The sequence below is a fragment of the Artemia sp. Qi Xiang Cuo genome, chromosome 10, assembly GCF_049724085.1.
Source record: "Artemia sp. Qi Xiang Cuo chromosome 10, ASM4972408v1, whole genome shotgun sequence".
Lineage (NCBI taxonomy): Eukaryota > Metazoa > Arthropoda > Branchiopoda > Anostraca > Artemiidae > Artemia > Artemia sp. Qi Xiang Cuo.
In genome coordinates, this window is record NC_142803.1 from 55809494 (window position 1) to 55828141 (window position 18648).

At 34.6% G+C, this 18648-nt stretch overlaps 1 protein-coding gene across 1 annotated transcript; it reads right to left on the reverse strand.

Moving 5' to 3' along the window:
- Nucleotides 1-609: 609 nt before the first annotated feature.
- Nucleotides 610-17988, reverse strand: eIF6 (eukaryotic translation initiation factor 6). The gene is made up of 5 exons (XM_089095142.1): nt 17831-17988; nt 12043-12304; nt 9499-9675; nt 6319-6500; nt 610-698 (listed from the first exon to the last, which is right to left on the reverse strand). Exons 1-5 carry the CDS (start codon nt 17935-17937, stop codon nt 689-691), a joined length of 738 nt encoding a protein of 245 aa, XP_088951268.1. The 5' UTR covers nt 17938-17988; the 3' UTR covers nt 610-688.
- Between the last annotated feature and the right edge of the window lie 660 nt (nt 17989-18648).

Sequence of the window (18648 nt, forward strand, 5' to 3'; positions counted from 1 at the left end):
TCTCGTTACATTATTATTAAAGCTTCTTTTCAGAGGAGGAATAAAGAATTAAAAGAAAAACAAAGTATTTTATATATAAGCCACAACTAAAAAGTTTTATCAGAAATTTCCGCATTAAAAAAAATATTACTTGGAAGTTCTTTCAGCCTGGGCCATGGGGGTCTCTCCCCACCCCCTTCTTGCCAGGCTTAACTATATTCCGAGGGCCATAGAACGATCGTGAACTAAGTAAATTTTCTAGCAGTTCTGCTTTTTGTATGTTTCTCACGAAACCGTCAAAACGTGTAGAGGGAGGAAAAGAGGAGACAAATAGAAAAAGAGATAAAGGAAGAGACAGGTAGAGAGAGAAAAAGTTGGCTATAGAAAATTAATTGAGTCTTTTATCCTAAGGGGGAGGGGCAGTACTAGATTCAGCTAAAGCAACAACCTTAATTAGAAACAGAGGCGGGCCAAGGTGGGTTGTGACTGTCCCTGTCGTGGGTGCGGTTTCACTTACTCCGATTCCATCAGGCAAAAAAGGTCACTAAATTCTAGGCAGTCCCCAAACACGATCCTGGATCTTTCACAGGTTAGACCCAGCATGCAACTTTTGTTTTCAGCGACAAGACATGGTGAAAAGAATTATATATTTATAAATGATTACAACATATATATGTATAAGAAGCACCACAGTTCATCTTCAATCATTTTATGATATACTGAAAAAGAGAAAGAAATTACTTAGAAAAAGAAAGTAATTACTTATAAAGAGAAAGAAATTACTTAGAAAGAGAAAGTAATTAGTTAGAAAGAGAAAAAAATACTCAGAAAGAGAAAGAAATTACTTAGACATCCATATCTAGACATTTAATAAGCCAATTTGAGAAAGCCTACAAGATCAACAACACAAAAGATCGTAAAAGATGGGCCGAATTAGCACTTAAGAGACAAACTTAAAAACAAACAAAGCAAAAAACAAAACAAATATGACAAGATCCGTAAAAGCAGATAGACAAAAAGTCAGCATATCAAAAAGAATAAAAGAAGTAAAACAAACGGAATTGTATAAATAACAAAAAGGGAAAATTATTGGGAAGGCTTATTATTATTATTATTTTTTCTTTGGTCATATAGGGGGTAAATTTTTTTTTTAAGGATTTCAGTATTAAAAAAAAAATCTATACAAATATGATGTTCTAAATTAGTAAAACTTAACACAATAAGTGGTAAAAAGGGCATGGGGACTGGAAAAGGGAGAAGGAGATTCACTTATTTAACATATGAATTACGAAAGGGAAACGAATTCTTGTATATCAATATGTGGAAAGTCTTATTTGGGTAAAAACAGGAATTTTTGCTGAAGCAGAACGACGGTGGCAAGGTCTATGTTGGGCAGGGGGATTGACTAGATGAAAATGAGTTTGTCCAGAAGATTACGGATGAAAAACGTAACGAAATTTGTGTTCTATTTTCCTTGAGGGCGACCAAACTGGGTCTTCGAGGAAGGGTGGATATAAAAGACTTCCCATTATTAAAGATGGATTCTTAGGCACTTATTTCGGACTGTCTATATTCGTCCGACAATCCCCTGGAGATACCAGATGCTTGGTGGATCTTTATCTTCTCAGGTATAACAACGCTCCTTCTGCTTCTTCTATGATTACTTGAATACGATTAAAGGAAAGCTACCAAAGGACAGTGGTAACTAGTCCTTCGCATTTTCACTCCATACCTCTCTCAAAATCTTAAATTTGTTGGTTGAACTGTGTAGCTTTTCATATGTAACATTTAGAGAGACAGATTACCATTTAGTTTAATTAGACTGAGCCTCTCCGTTTATTAATTTGGGATCTATATAGGTAATAAATGTATATTGGTAATAAATGCACAAATAATCTTCTTAAAACTGTATCTAGAGAGTAAAGGAGAATTGCCTATCCGGGGCTTTCATGCTATTACTTTATGGCCTACTGTAATATAAAAGAAGACACACACCATTTAAATTTTTAAGGAGTTTTAAGCAGGGAAAAGGTGGTATTTGCGCGTTGTAAAATAACGTTAATATGGTAATATGGTTGTAAAATAACGTTAATATGGTAATATGGTTGTAAAATAACGTTAAAATGGTAACATGGTTGTAAAATAACATTAATATGGTAATATGGTTGTAAAATAACGTTAATATGGTAATGTGGTTATAAAATAACGTTAATATGGTATTCCTATTTTGAAGTACCTCCAATAATTTCATACTACTGGACGACATTTCAGGGGGGATAGGGTGAGTAAAAAAGGGGGAGTATGATAGAAATTAATTGCTAAGACTATTTAGTTTGAAGGACTGACTGTTATGTAACAGCTTCATCTGACATCTATACAAGGATATACATTAGATGATGACAAATATTCATTTAGAAAATTACTCATAAATCTGGGACTGTTTTAATTTTAATCGTCAAGTATTTTATTGTAAGTCTTATTTCATATTTATCTGTGCTTCGCTGATGATGACTGCTAGATATAGAGTCGAAATATTGATTTAGAAAAATGTTCACAACCTTAAAATTATTCCTCTTTATTTTACCTTTTGTTGTTTGTATCATATCCATTAGGCTATTAAAAAAGAAGTTACAATGTCTCTAACACTGTTAGATCATCAACAAATTTCCACTTAACGAAAAATAACCCCAATGTTAAATATCATAGCAAGAAATCATAAGAACCCAAGGCCGTATCCAGAGAGGGTTATGGAGTTCCAACCCCCTCTAAATGTAACAAAAGTGAATATGGAAGAATTTTTGATACGTTTTTTAAAGTTTCTTTTTGTAATCCGCACCCCCCCCACGAAAAAATCCTTTTGTAATCCCCCCCCCCCGAAAAAAAAAATTCTGGATACGACCCTGAATGAACCTAACAGGGCTTCCTGGGGCACACCATTATAAATTACGAGGATCAGGACATAAATTACGTATAAAACTATTGTTGTTCTACTAGAAAAAAAGCTATTTCTATAAACTATTATTATCTATAAGATATTATTTTTATTATTTATATAAGGAAAAAAACGTAAAAAACTATTGTTATTCTATTAGAAAAAACTATTTCTATTATTTCTATAAGATATTGTTATCTATAAAATATCATTTCTATTATTTATATAAGAAAAAAATGTATAAAACTATTATTGTTCTATTAGGAAAAAAACCGCAGTTATCAGAGGCAACGCTATAGCGCTGCCTATAGTAAAGGCCATACGGCTCCAATGTTTTATTATTTTTTTCCCCAGAGGCACTTCGTATGGAAGGGGTCATCGAATAAACTTCGGAGGGAGACTCATTCGATTGGAAATCGAGAGTTCTAGTGCCCTTTTAAGGATCAAAAGTGGTTGGAAGGCAACTAACACCCCTTCCATGCCCACCATTTCCCCAAACACATCCAATCAAAATTTTGAGATAGCCATTTTGTTCTACGTAATTTATTTCCAGATAGAAATTATGTTTTGAGGAGGGATCTCCCCCCACAGCCCTCAGGGCAAGGGTTGTAAGTTATGCCCTGGGGGCACATAAACTTTTTATAGAAAGCTTTCTCGTAGAAACTTCAAAAAGGGCTCATTCGATTGGAAATTCCAACGGCTAAAAAGCCCTCAGGGTAAGGGTTGTAAGTTATGCCTTGGGGGCATATGAGGTTTTTATAGAAAGCGTTGTCGTAGAAACTTCAAAAAGGCTTCATTCGATTGGAAATTTAAATGGCTAGTGCCCTACTTAACAGTCGAAAGTGATTGGAGGGCAACTAACCCTCCTCTCACGCCCACCCTTTCCCAAAACACATCCAATTAAGATTTTGAGATAGCCATTTTGTTCTACGTAGTTGATTTCCCGATAGAAATTATGTTTTGAGGAAGACAGCTATTGTGTTAAAAAAAAGATCATATAATAAAAACCCTGGTGCCGAAAAAAACCCCCGAGGACCTGGGGGCACTTAGTATGGAAGGGGTCGTCGCATAAACTTCGACGGGGGCTCATTCGATTGGAAATCAAGAGTTCTAGTGCCCTTTTTAAGGGCCAAAAGTGATTGAAAGGCAACTAACACCCCTTCCACGCTCACCATTTCCCCAAACACACCCAATCAACATCTTGAGATAGCCATTTTGTTCTACGTAGTCGATTTCCAGATAAAAATTATTTTTTTGAGGAGGACACTCCCCCACTGCCCTCAGGGCAAGAGTTGTAAGTTATCCCCTAGGGGCATATAAGCATTTAATAGAAAGCTTTGTCGTAGAAACTTCAAAAACGGCTTATTCGATTGGAAATTCAAAGGGCTAGTGCCTTTTTTAATAGAAAGTGATTGTATCTTTAGCCTACGGCTAATTGTATTAAGAAACAGAAAGGGGAAACCGTTCCCAAAAAGTATATCTCTGGTAAAAACTTAATTCTGCTGTGGACATAAGGCTACAAGCAAATGTTTAGAACACAATCCAAGAGAGAAGTTACCAACCCCTTTAACGGTAATTAGATTTAAAATGAAGGTATATCTTCCTTTAATTCGATTTTCTGTAAATAGTACAATCTAGTTTATCACCGCCACGAATGATTAAAAACGGTAATTTTTCTGTTTTATCGTTTTGAAAACGCTAACTTACCGTTTTTTTTTAAATGATATTTTAAAGACTTTTTTAAAAACGGTACTTTACTTGCATTTTCAGTTTCTAGAGAAAACTCAAAATTTCTATCGTATTTCTTAAGGTGATCTAAAAAGCCCCTAAATTTATCCGCCCCATAGCTCCAAAGTGATATTACATCATCCATGTAACGTCCCAGTAGATGTGTTTTAAAATATGAATCTAAAGTCCAATTGTCCAGGTGTCCACATAAATATTTGCCAGTAAACCTAACAGAGGAGCACCAATTCGCAGACCCTTTGTTTGCTGATAAGATGAACGACGGAACTGGAAGCACATTGAATACTTGTCACAAAGTTGAACCAAGGTCATTAAGGCATCGCAACTTAGCCCTGTCGTCGTATCTTCGATTAAATGACAAATTTATTGTTTAATAATTGCTTAATAATTTTTATATTTTAATTTTAATAATTTTATTGTTTAATAATTTTTATTGTTTAATTTTATTTTTTAGTTTTCATTTTAATTCCATTTTAATTTTCATATTAATAATTTTATTGTTTAATAATTGCTCATATTTTGCGAAATCAATGTTTGTATACATTGAAACAATGTTAAAGCTACTTACCATTGTGTTTTCTGATATATTTATATTTTTAACTTTTTCTAATAGATCTATGGAGTTGCTTATCTTTGATTTTGGGGAATGGAGCAAAGGTTTGAAGGTTGTACATAGCCATTTTTCGATATTTGAAAGGGGTGATTTTGTACATGCGACGAGAGGCCTTAAGCCACCATAGGGGGAAAATCTACTGTGTAATACTGGAGTGATTCTACCGTTTTGTTTTAGAGTTTTTAATTCATTTATAATTTAATCAGTAAACTCAACAGCATAATCATAAGTTTTGAATTGAAGTTATCAGGTTAGGTTAGGTTGCATAAGTTTTTTTGTTATTTAAATATTATTGAACTTTGTTGTCATAATCTGTCATATCCATGACAACTAGTGAAATGGTTTTATCTGCTTTAGTTATAACATAAGGATCTTTACGGAGATAAGGTGATACTTTTAGGTCGTGCTGTCAAATCAGACTGTCGAAGGGAATGGATTTTAGCTGACTGTCGAAGGGAGTGACTTTAGGAAATGGTTGTCGAAGGGAATGCAACTGAACTTTAGTTCTACAGACTAACTGTCTGTTAGTCAGTTAGGGAATATGTCAGACACTTCGTCAGGTAGGGAATGGCAGGCTGCCGAAGGGAATCCTTTTACACCCTTAGTTTGACAGACTGACTCTTTGTCGGTCAGCTAGGGAATCTGTCAGTCACTCAGCCTTGTAGGGGATAACATACTGTCGAGGGGAATGTAACCGAACTTTTAGTTCGACAGACTGACTATCTGTCAGTCAGTTAGGGAATCTGTCAGTCAGGTAGGAAATGACAGGCTCTAGTAGGGAATCCTTTTAGACCCCTAGTTCGACAGACTAACTGTCTGTCGGTCAGCTAGGGAATCTGTCATTCACTCAGTCAGGTAGGGAATCAGTCAGTCAGTTTATTAGTCACATTCAGCAACAGAATGACAGATTGTCGAAGGAAATGACTTTAAACTCTTAGCTCGACGCACTTTCAGATTCTCTTACAGTCTCTTAAGACTACCTTGAAGAGTCTGCTGAATTTGAAATCCAGTTTATATTATAGCAAAGAAGAGAATAAAAACAACTTACCTTTCAATGAGTGATTGCCTCATTTCCGTAGTAATGGCTTGAGGTTGGGCCTCATTTAATTTAAAGATGGATTCAATAACGGATATCTCTGTTGATGTAGTATCAAAGCCACAAAATGCAGTCCAATCGTTGACAACCAGTCCTGCTCCAATAACATCTGAACCTCTATTGACTGTACCAGCCTTAATATGAAAAGAAAAATATTGAAAAAGAATACAGGGAGTTCCTTGAAACAAGTACATTGTTTGTGATCTCAAGGTTTTAAAGCAATATTGCCAGGTTACAAAGCCAAGAAAACTTATGGCTGTTATTAACAACCATTTCCCCAATCGAACAAAACAACAATTTTAACCCATATTATTAACACCATAGAGAAAAAAGGTGACCTGCTAGTCCCTGGAGTGCCCGGAATGGCAACAAAAGCAGTTCTATTCTATAGAACACCCCTAAGGGGTGAAAGGACCTTAATGGTGGCCAATGCTACACAAATGTGACTTTTGAAAAAATTCACAATCAGCTTTTCTTAAAAACCAGAGTTAATAATTCGGTCTTAGTCACGAACTTACAAGGCTTTCAAAAATACTACTCAATCCTTGTTACAAAATAATGAAAAAATTCAGCATTGGAAGTTGAATTAAATCCTGAGCATAATAATTTGAATTTAGCTTAAAACTATAACGGTCTGGCAGCTTTCCTATAGTCACGAAGATCAGATAGAAAGCTAAACTGAAGGTTTTTTGCAATAACTGTGAATCATAAATCTTACTTTATATAATCAGTAAGTGTTTGAAATACCCAGCCAATCACATGGGTTTATCCAACGTGTAATTGAAATCAGTATTTCATTGGCGTACTTTTTCAATCAGTCAGTTGGTTACCAATCATCACAAGAAGGTATACGTTTGTTTTCTTTTTTGTACCTGAAGGAAACAGAGTATTTCTCATTCTAGAGTTTACATAAATTCAGTATGTTCCATTAAAAGGCGAAAAATTTTACAAGTAGTTTGGTAGCAACCCAGTTTCAGATTTTTTTTTTTTGGGGGGGGGGGAGGGGGTACACTGACTTTTATGGTTTGAAGCTAGGGTGTAAATTTTTTTTTTCTACAGTCCTCACAACAGAATTTAAATTACTATCTTTTTATGTATGTTGTTTTGACAGGTTCTATGGCTAGTGACCATAAACGTTGCATTTTGAAAACCTTCAATTAAATTAAAAAAAGATATACGACATTGAGTACAACTGATGTGCTGAATAAGCTGAATAAAAAATAAATTTGATATACAGACGTGAAACTACAGCTGAGTTTTACCACAGTTTCTCCATTGTCATTCTAGATGGCAGACAAATTTATTGAAAAGATCTTGTTCAAGTTCTGCGCCTTGTTATTCGTTTACGGCCCACTTCATATACATGAGTAGCTTACTATGCTCGGCAGCTCGAGCTGAGGACCTTTGTTTTTTCCACTTTGTATGTACTGTGTCACTTACATCGTCATCTTAAAAAGCTTTTACTTAACTGTGTCTACTTAGATCAAGGCCGTACCCAGGATCTATTTTCGGGGGGGGTTTTACTCAAAGATTTTTTTTCGAGGGGGGGGGGTATAAAAAAAAAATAAAAAAAAGAATACAAAATTTGTTTATATCCATTTTTGTTACGTTTTTACGGGTCAAACAAACATTTCGGGGGAGGGGGGGGTTCAACCCCCCCCCTAACCTCATTTCTGGGTACGGCCTTGGCTTAGATGATCAAATCTTCAATAAAACCTTCATAAAACCAAAAATCGTCACATGAATAGGGGCAATGAGCCTCCAAAGCCATTGATGAGGCATACGGCGTTAAATCCATTGATGTTTCAATTGCCAGGCATTTTTTTACAAGGACAGGTAGAAAATGCTTATGGCAGCTGAAATCGACCCCCAGGCCCCATACCGTCAAGTTGAAATCTACTTAGCTATAAAAGGATAGCAAAGGACAAAAAAGGATAAAGATCCTCCAGAACCGTTGATGACGCATAGGACGTCGACAACTGTCGATGTTTGAGTCGCTGGGTCCTAATAATCTTTGCTTTGTCTTTTCCTTTATTGAGTCATTCTTTTCTTTTTGTAAAGTTTACTTCAAAGGTAAGTTTTCTTTCTTTGGCACTGAGGAAGGGTTGGCGGACGTTTTTGCCAAAATACCTCCTTTGTCTTTTCATTTTATTAACGATTTGAAAATCAACCTTGTTTGGAATTGCCTTATTGGTATCGCCATAAACTGTCAAGTCTAAAATCTACTTAGCTATAAAAGGATAACAAAAGACAAAAATGGATAAAGATCTTACTGAACCGTCATTGACGCAAAGGGCGTCGACAACTGTCCACGTTTGAGTCGCTGGGTCTTTTTTTTTACATAAACAGGTCGGAAGTCTGTCTCAGTCTTGTGGCAGCTGGGATAAAGCCCCGCGCCCCATATTGCCAAGCAGAGGTCAATCTAAAGCACTATCACACGATCTTCTACAGGCATAGCATTCATCATGTATAAGGAGCAACGGGTTTGTTTGATTGAGAAGTAAACGCGGTCCTTGTGTAAAGTAATATTAGTTAGTATAGCATGAACAGTTGGGATGAAATGTGAAGATTTAATTTATGTCCAAAAAGGTTAACTAAAAATAGGACAAAAAGAAAAAAATCGTGGATGAAAGGAATTGCAACAAACAAAACATTTTTTACATTCATAACTTAAGCAATAGTCTATAAAACTAAAAGAAATGAACCCATCTTCTAAGTCTAAAAGCTTTACTAAAATAAAATCTGAATTGTAGGGAACCCAGGCAAAGCCAAGATTTCTCCAGTCTCTCCAGATTTTTTTAACAAAAGAAATTAGATTTTTCATCAAAAAAGATGAAAAATTGATGAATCTTTTGTAAAAAGATTTCTCCAGAAGATTGTAAAAAATTGATGAAAAGCCAAAAAGTGAATCATTAACTTAAGGCTTAGTCTTGCTTCCTAAGGTCAAATGGTTTTTAATTTTTTTTAAGTGATTTTTTTTAAATATTTTTCTAAGATATTTTTTTTAAAAGTGAGTAAATCCCCTCTTATGGGAAAAAACTAATTATGCGTTTTTTTTTTTGGGGGGGGGGAGGTATCCCCCCAATTTTACTGCTAGTTCAAAATCAAATTTAAATGAGCATAAAGGCTTACAACAAGAGGTACTTGAAGAAGTGATGATAGTTCATCTTGTACAGCAACAGGCGTCTTTGGATGAACCATACCTCCCTGGTTGCTAAAGACACAATATGAACCAACAAGTGCTGTATCTGCCAGGGTGTGACGAAATACTTCAACATTCAATGTGTCTGATATAATCTCTTCTGTTTCCTATACAATAAAAAGCCTTAATAATGTCTTAAAACATAAAGTCACCTAACTTTGTCGAGACAGGGAGGGCTTGAATTACTAAAAAAAAGCACAGCCCCCCATTTCTCATTTTCTTCTGGGAGTCTTTGGACCTCAATCTGGGATACTTGGGGGATCCCAATCCCATTATCGCAGGTATGATTACTCAAACCAATTTTTTGCTCAAAACATATACGCGTATTTTAAAGCTGATAAATCCATGCACAAAAACAATAGAAACTAATACAATCAAAGCACTCCATCCCTCAAATTCAGAGGTTCATTAAATCTAAAGAAGTCAGCATATTTCTGCTCAAACATATAAACAATATTTCTGCTCAATCAATATTTCTGCTCAAACATATATGCGTATTTCAAAGCTGATAGTCATTCACAAAAACAAGAGAAACTAATACAATTAAAGAAAACCAGACCTTTAAGCCTTTTAAATTGAAAATTTTAAAGCCTTTTGACAAATTAAATTAAATTAAAAAAAAAAAAAAAAAATTAAGCCCATTGACACTACGTATATAGGAGAGGCTGATTTGAGGATCCCTAGTAGCAGCTTATTATTACCACGATTAAAAACTCCATCCCTTAAATTCACAGGTTCATTAAACCTGAAACTAAATGTCCCAATCCATCCCCAAAATACAGGGAGGGATCCCCCCCAAGGGGGGGATCCGGCATGATTTGAAAAAAGATCAGAAATTAAATATAAAAATAAGTTTTTTTTTTAAATAAAGTAGGCTACAGAGAATTTTTCAGGCAGTATTGTCTAAAAGAAATTTTCCAGGGGGATTTTCAGTAAGGATGGATTCGTCTGGTGGGACATTTCGAGCAGAGTATTTAACATGGGAGAAACTTTACATGAAGGAATTTTGAAAGATTTTCATGGAGAAGAAGGTAGATTTCCTCGCAATATCTGAAAAAAAATATCAGAAATTAAATTTTAAGTTTTTTCAACCGAAAATAAGGAGCAACATTAAAATTTAAAAGGAACATAAATTATTCCATATGCGAGGGGGTTGCCTACTCTTCAGTACCTTGCTCTTTATGCTAGAGTTTGACTTTTTGTCCCAATTCTTTAAGAACAATTCCTGATACAAAAGGGTCATTTAATTAGAATAAGAAGCTCTTGAAAAGTACTTAAAAAAATTTAGCCTGAAAAACAAGGAATTGAGGAATTGGCAGTCCCACTCACAAACAGAATAATTTATGTTTGTTTTAAGTTCTAATGTTGCTCCTTACATTCAGCTGAAAAACCTTTGTTTTTTAATCATTCATCTAAATATAGCACCAAAACACATGTAATCTTACATTTTTAAAATCCTCCTGCTTACACTCAATCCTTTCAACGTCAGAGGTTTCTAATTTCAGTCAGCACATGATTTTTGAAAAACCTGAGGGGGCGTATGCAAGTGAAGAGGAATTTTGATGTTCTATTATGAGCATTGGAAGTGCACATAATAGAACATAATAATGTGGAGGCAATTGAACATTCAGAAGTGGTTAAAGAATTATTCACAAATTTATGTAACAAAAGTACAAAAAGTGTGTTGACCTATTTCTGGACAAGCAAATGTTGAAATCTCTTGACATAAAAAGCATGGAGAGTCCGTGACATAAAAAGCATGACATAAAAAGCATGGAGAGTCCATGACATAAAAGCATGACATAAAAGCATGGAGAGTCCGTGACATAAAAAGCATGACATAAAAAGCAGAGAGTCCATAAATTTATGGACTCTCTCCCAACAAAATATCTAACCCTCTCTCTAAATTTTTACTTTTCAGAACTAACAGAGAGAATGTTTTTATAAGGAAAAATGTTTGAAAAAAAGGATTGAGTTTTAGTGAGTTTTTTTAGTTTTTAAAGTGAAAAATTACAAAAACTAAAAAAATTATTTTGCATTTCAGTTTATTGTTTTTAATATTTATTCAAGTAGAAATTTTACTAACAGCTTTTGTGTAGCATTGGGATTGGCCAATAATTTGCAGCCTAAAATGCTGAAGTTTCTCTGCTATAATGAATATGTTTGACCTTGAATGATCAGAAATATTTAAGAAGATATGAAAAAAATTCAAATTATCAAGATTGTTCAGTTAATTTGCATCATCTATTATTAACAGTAAAAAAGCATTGATGCAAAATATATCACTAATCCAACTTATTTATTTAATCCAAAATGAAATTTTAGGAAATTATTTACAGAACTTTAAGATTAGGAAAATAACAATGTCATAGCAACAAAGTTGCTATGTGGGAACAGAGAAGAGAAGAAATAAAAATTAAAAAGAAAAAATAAACAAAATAAAAAGGGAAGAGCTGAAACTAAACAAGTCTTACCCTATCTAAGTCAGGATGAACCAATGCAACATAATCATTACATGCCACAACATTCCCAAGGGCCGATAATCTCTCTTCAACTCTGTGAATTTTCACTGCATCAGGGAGTGAATTTCTCAGTTGTTGCAGTTCTTGATCTGTAGTTGTATTTGGAACCATCAAACCATGTTTGTTTCCAACAGTCAGTCTTCCAATAATCCTACAACCAGCTATGGTTGTATGAACAACTGGCATTACTTCAGTAAGTTCTGATTCAAATATACTATAAATAAAACAATCAATTATAAATATATAATTTTGGGACGTGAGTGATAGAGAAGCTCCAACCTAGATTGGGTGTGGCTTTTACCCTGTGTTTTTTTTTAATACATTTAAATACATGAAAATACATAATACTTGGGTCAAAACAATTCTTAATTTTTAATTGTCTGACAAAACCTCCAAGAATGTTTAAAAAAGGTGTTCCCTGGCCTAGGCTCCATGGCTGTCCCAAATAACTCATTGATCTTGGCCCTTACAGAGAGGCCAGAAGAGTTTTCACACCTTTTAAAACAGAGCTTTTTTAATAATAAGAAAATTAGCATCTTCCCTAAAAAAACCCTTCTCTGTCTTGTTTTTAATTTCTTTTAATTATAGCTTAGTTTAACTTGTTTTTTCTATGTCAAGCCTCCAGGCAAGTCTCTCAAACACGATTGTGCAATCTGAGACTGCACTTAGAGCAGAACTCAGTGCTATCAGGGACAAAGTGAACAGCATTGAGGCAGCTTTATCAACCAAGTGTAACGCTGCCAAAACTAAACAGATTGTTCAGGCAGAGGTCCAGGCTCTGAGTGTGAACCTCCAGCAGTCCCTTGAGACAGAAGTACGAGAAATAATCCGTACCGAAAAAGATCGCGACATGCGTAAGAACAACATAGTTGCTTACGGAATTTCTAATATCTAGCACAAATGATCATGCAAATATTGTCCGAAACTTCCTGTCGAGCAAGTATGAAATCGCATGTGGTCCCTTAAGTAATGTTTGATTCTTAAATGGGCGGAGTGACAGAACCAAGGCTAGGTTTACCAAATTTTCGACATGATTGGAGTGACTGTTTACAATTATTTTTGCTATGACCATGAGCTAGGCAAAGTGTGCATTGTAGGGGCTATGGTTTGCAGGACTTCTGGCAAAGGGCAATACCATACAGAAAAACTTCTCTTTGCAACTCTTTTTTGCATATAATGAGCACTGAGTGACTGGGTATAAGATTACCATCATTTTTCAAGCTGAGTCTTGAGGCTGTTGTTGGTTGGACGGGATGGCCTGAAAAATCAATTAGTTCAGCTGTAAATTCCTCTTTGTGTTTTTATATTTATTCTGAATGTCATTAAATATTGGTTCAAATTTTTTTTTAGTGTACAACACTAACAATAAAAAGACAACCAGTGAATAATACAGGTAATTCAAATATCTTTCCCTGCAATTTTCTTTTAACTACATTAACCCTTTATCTATGACAACTTTTTATGTTATTATCAGTTGATTAAGTATCAAACACATACCGGTGTCAACACCATTGTCTGCACAACAGACGTCTGCACAACATACCTTGCTTTGTAAACTGTTAAAATGCTTCAAACACCACAAAATCTCACTATCAGCCCAGAGCCTAGCCAACTATACCTGCACACAGAGCACAGAAATCGATATCTATCATCTTATATTTGAACTCCTTGAGTCAAAAGATCTACTGAAGGATATCTGAGAATATCTAATAAATAAGAGACAACCAAGGCAGTAGCTCTGTAGCCCACAAAGTGAAGCAAAAAGAAGAGGGCTAAATAGTACAAACTGAATAGCCCGCCTGCTGTGAATTAGAAGAAGAAGAAGATAAAGATTGCAATGGGGTGCAATTTTCAGGTTGAAGAGAATACTGAAGAAGATGTCATAGAAGGTGTCACTAACAAAGAGGAGGCATTAGATGCCCATCAATTTTTTCTCTATATGTAAAGTAGCCCTAGACCTTGAATATGTTTGACAAAGATGATGTTCTTTTTACATGACAGCAGAAAAAGCCCCTATGTTAATTTCCCTTTCATCATGTTTCATGCAAACGTAAATTTTTGGCTAAGGTCTGCTAACCAAAATACAAAATAACAATCCCCTCTTCAATGAATACACAATGAAAAGATTTTTTCTTTTAATCTGCTAAGCGTGCTGAATTCCCATTTTCAACTTGGATCCCTGTTGTCTCAGAGCAGACAAATGAAATTCTTCTATCTAACTATCAGGAATCAAACATTTCAGGCAACTGTTAATTGCTATTGAACATTTCTTATTTATTCTTGAATCTCCCAACAGTAACAAAAAAACTGCAAACTTGTGGCAGAAACCTGGGAGTGGACTCGGGCCCTGATATACAATAGTTGACTTGACTACCAAATCCTAACTTTTCAATCAACACCCTACAAAAAGACAGTCAAAGAGGATGGTTGCTCCATATGTTTTTTGGTAAAGATGGCAGAAAGAGACAGTCCAAGCAGCTACTGCCAACTTTGCAAACTTCCTGTTCCAATGTAATATCACAATTACATGGTGTTCAAGGGCCATCCAGGGTAGCAGAAACTCTCAACAAGAACATGCACAAGCTCCCAGTCTTCCACACAGAGATTGTGAGCCTTGTTCTTCAATCTTTGGTTTTTCATAGAAGAGCATTATTGTATTATATGTGCCCAAGAAGAACACAAAAGCAACTTTGATCTCATCAATGCACAACACAAAACACAATAGATGCAAACTGAGGCAAGCTAGAGATATTGAAGTTTTACAAGATAAACAAAATTGACACTGACAACTTAGATCAGATATATGCCAACTACACACTATCAGCTGTCAGCATTGGCTACTTGCTATCTTCTTTGCAATGCTAGATATTGCAGTTGCAATTATAGGTGTACTTGTCAACACAACAGGAAGTCAAGAAAATATATTCAGCACCCACAAATCCTCAAAGAGTTGGGACTATCCCTTAGGAAGCCTCACTTAAAGGATTACAGTATCCTTTCCTGGAGAACTTTTAAAGTTAGTGTCCAATATTGTTATAATTGAGTCAACAAGAAGTTCAGACATTGAAGTTTCATGTTCTGGCCACAAACATCACCACTGGATTCTCTGTTCAATTGACAAGAAGCCAACCAGGGTCTAGACACCAGCAAAAAGGGGTCCTGCAACAACCACCTGTTTAAAGGGTTCATTTTTATGTTATACATATTTTATTTCATTGTATTTGCTTGGAGTTAACTTTAAAGTTCCTACCTGAAATATTTTTTTACTTACAAGTGTCTTAGATATTCACCTTATCTGACCAGTTAATTAAAAAAAACACTGAACCTGCTAAGGAATAAGTTACACAGACCTCAAAGGAAGTCATCAATGGCATCTGAACTTACAAAAATTTTAGAAGCACCAACAGTGGAGACACTGATCTTCCAGGATTATGCTATTAAAAATTAAAACAAATCAAACTCTATATGTTGTGATAGTGACCCTGTATTATTACTTCTACTAATACTGTCATTTGTGATGCATAACTGTATGATACTAGTGTGCAAGTTTTTAGGTATTTCAATAGGTAAATTATTAGAAATATCCAGGTAGGCTAATTAAGCATTTACTTTGAAGTGAAAGAATTTTCTCCAAAGAAAAACATAGCTTAGTCATTGTCATTGCTAGGGATTAAAAAGTAAACTCTGTGATAGATCATATTCAGATCATTCCTAACAAAATTTGTTATTATTGTTATGCAATGGCAAAGTTTATTGCAAAGAAGACACATTCTTAAATACAAATACCATGAAGACATTTTGGATTAGAATTGTTTATTAAATGTGAAATATGTTGTTATAAATAGGTGCCTTTTGAGTATATTACTTTTGAATTATATATTTATCAACTAATAGTACTTTTTTGAATAATTTTCAAAACCTTTACTAGCCTAACCTAGTGTTGATAACTTTTTTGTGTGGTTACAAAAATAAAATAAATTTGGGGCCCTTTTAAGGGATCAAGATGCAATTTACCCCATAAGCAATTATTGAATTGTGAAAGAGCATAAAAAAGCCATCAAGGGATATATTCACATTCATCCTAGCTAAATTGCATTGTAAACTGCAAATTTACTTTATAAAATTCTAGATGAGGGGCTTTTTCATATCTTGCAAAGTAGTTGAGGAAGGTGATTGAGTCAACTTAAATATTGGCTATATAATTTAGTTAGAAAGAACTTGAATACATCACTTGGTCCCTTTTTTATGCTATTTACAAATTCAATAGTCACTTCTAGGGCAAAACCTGACCCTTAAAGGGGCTCAAAGCAGCCCATTGCAACCACAGTTTTGAAAACATGTTTATAAGAAAAACTGTTTTGTGATAAGAAATTGCAATTTGTACCTGATTCAGAATAGAAATTCTTATTTTCGTTAGTCAAAACAGTAAAGTGCAATTTTGAAAATGATGTGGAATTGTCTTGTTATAAATATTTTCCTTTGGAGCATGTTACTTTTGGTGTGGTTAAAAAAATAAGGGTACTTGTTAAGAATCCAGTAAACATGCAAGAAGTGAAGTTTTGTTAATGCTAATGAAATAAAACAAAATAGGATGAAACTATATATGCTTATGAACAAATTTGGGCTATATATTTGTACATTAGCACCTTTTTTGCCCCTTCAACCCCAAAAACTAAAGTTTAAATCTTTGTCATGGAGTGAGCAGTACCTCACAAGGCAGCAAAAACCTGTTTTTCATAAAGCATCTTTGAGATTTTGATGCAGTCTTTCTTGCATGTTTACTGGATTCTTAACAGGTTCCAAAATAAGATCCCTATGGGACCCTTTAAGGGCTCAAGATTTGCTTTACCCCATAAGCAATTATTGAATTGTAAAGGATCATAAAAAAGGCATCAAACAATAGGTCTATATTCATTTTCATCTTAACTAAATTATGTTGTAATCTGTAATTTCAACTTTTATCCTTCTGGATAAAATTTTTAAATAAAACTTTTATAAAATAAAACTTTTATCCTTCTGGATATCCTTCTAAATCCATTCAAGCAAGTTTTGGTAAAGCAGTTCATAATATTGACCAATAAATAAGTGAACAAAGCCTACCACTAGATGCTATTTTTTGTTTTCTTTGAATATTATAATTGCTCTTCTCGCAAATTCAATTTTAAGCCCTTTTAGGTCCCTTGAAAATTATAATTCTATTCTATATTTGTGGATAATAAAAATGAGTAAAAACATTCATTTCAAACTTACTTTTTCATTACAAGATTAAGTTGAATAACAAAAATTCAAAACCATTCTGCAATATTTTTCTTCTTATTCTGTTAGGCTGCTCAAAAACTGCCATTTCACCTATACATAAAAAAATAACAAAGCTGACAGAAGAAACAATGATGAATTGAATAACTTAATGGAGAAATTGTTTTGAATTTTTTAGCCTAGTAAATTTGAAACCAATATTTTAACCCTGTTTATACTGAAAACATAGAAAGAAGTTATGATATTCATGGGTCCAAAAGAGACTTAGGCTAACACTGAATTTTCTAGAAAAGTAATTATTATATTCAGAGAGCATAAAAACGGCATCTAGTGGAATGTTCACTTTATTTTAAGGCCAATAATATGAACTGCTCAATATTTGCCCAAGTTTTATTCACTTTGATCAAGCCTAACAACTTTCTGAGTTAGCAGTAGCCTAGCCTATGCCTAAAATTTCGATTTTTCAGTATCATAGGACACTTGCCTATAGAAATTTTCTGAGCCCCCAATAGCAACCAAACAATATGCATTAGTAAGCTTGGAAAATACACCGATTTCATTGTTATTTTCAAATTGTAGTCTAACTGCCATTTGTAATAGGTATATCTGGGAGGCCGGAAATTATCTTTGATTTCTTCTAATAAATGTCCATTCTTATTTTATGCTCTGTTCATGCAGAGACGCAGAGGAACTAAAAACACAAAAGTTCAGACGCTGGGCCGCGATGTCCAGAACTCCTGTCTGTTTTTCTTATACGCCGTCAGGGAAGGATTCATAATCTATTTGACTGAAATCCTAGTCGGTGCTGTGGAGGCACTTAAGTACTTGTGAGTTAAGAACATATTTCATTCAATTTCTAAGTGCTTAGATAAGTCTTTTCAAGTGCACTGTAAGCATAAGGCTCTAGTATCCTTTTTAAGATCCGAAAGTGATTGACCGCCTCCAATTACTTTTTTATACAATTGACCAAGAACTCTTAGCGATCGTTCTCTGGGTTAAAAGATCTTACATTCGTCAGAGCCCACAAATGGACCCCAATAACTATTTATCCCTTACCAGCATCAAACTTACATCCTTAAGCTAAGAAGAAACAAATGTACAAAAATGTCCCAAGTGCCCCCCCCCCCGAAAAAATGGAGCCCAAAAGCTTACTTATCGCTCAGCTCGAGTCTTTCAAAAAGAATGGGTTCCCTTTCAAACGGGACCCAAAAAGCTACATAAAATGACACCAACCTATCACGGAAGGGGTGGCTGTAGAAACATGGAAAGGGGCTCATTAGATTAAAAATAGTATTTCTATAG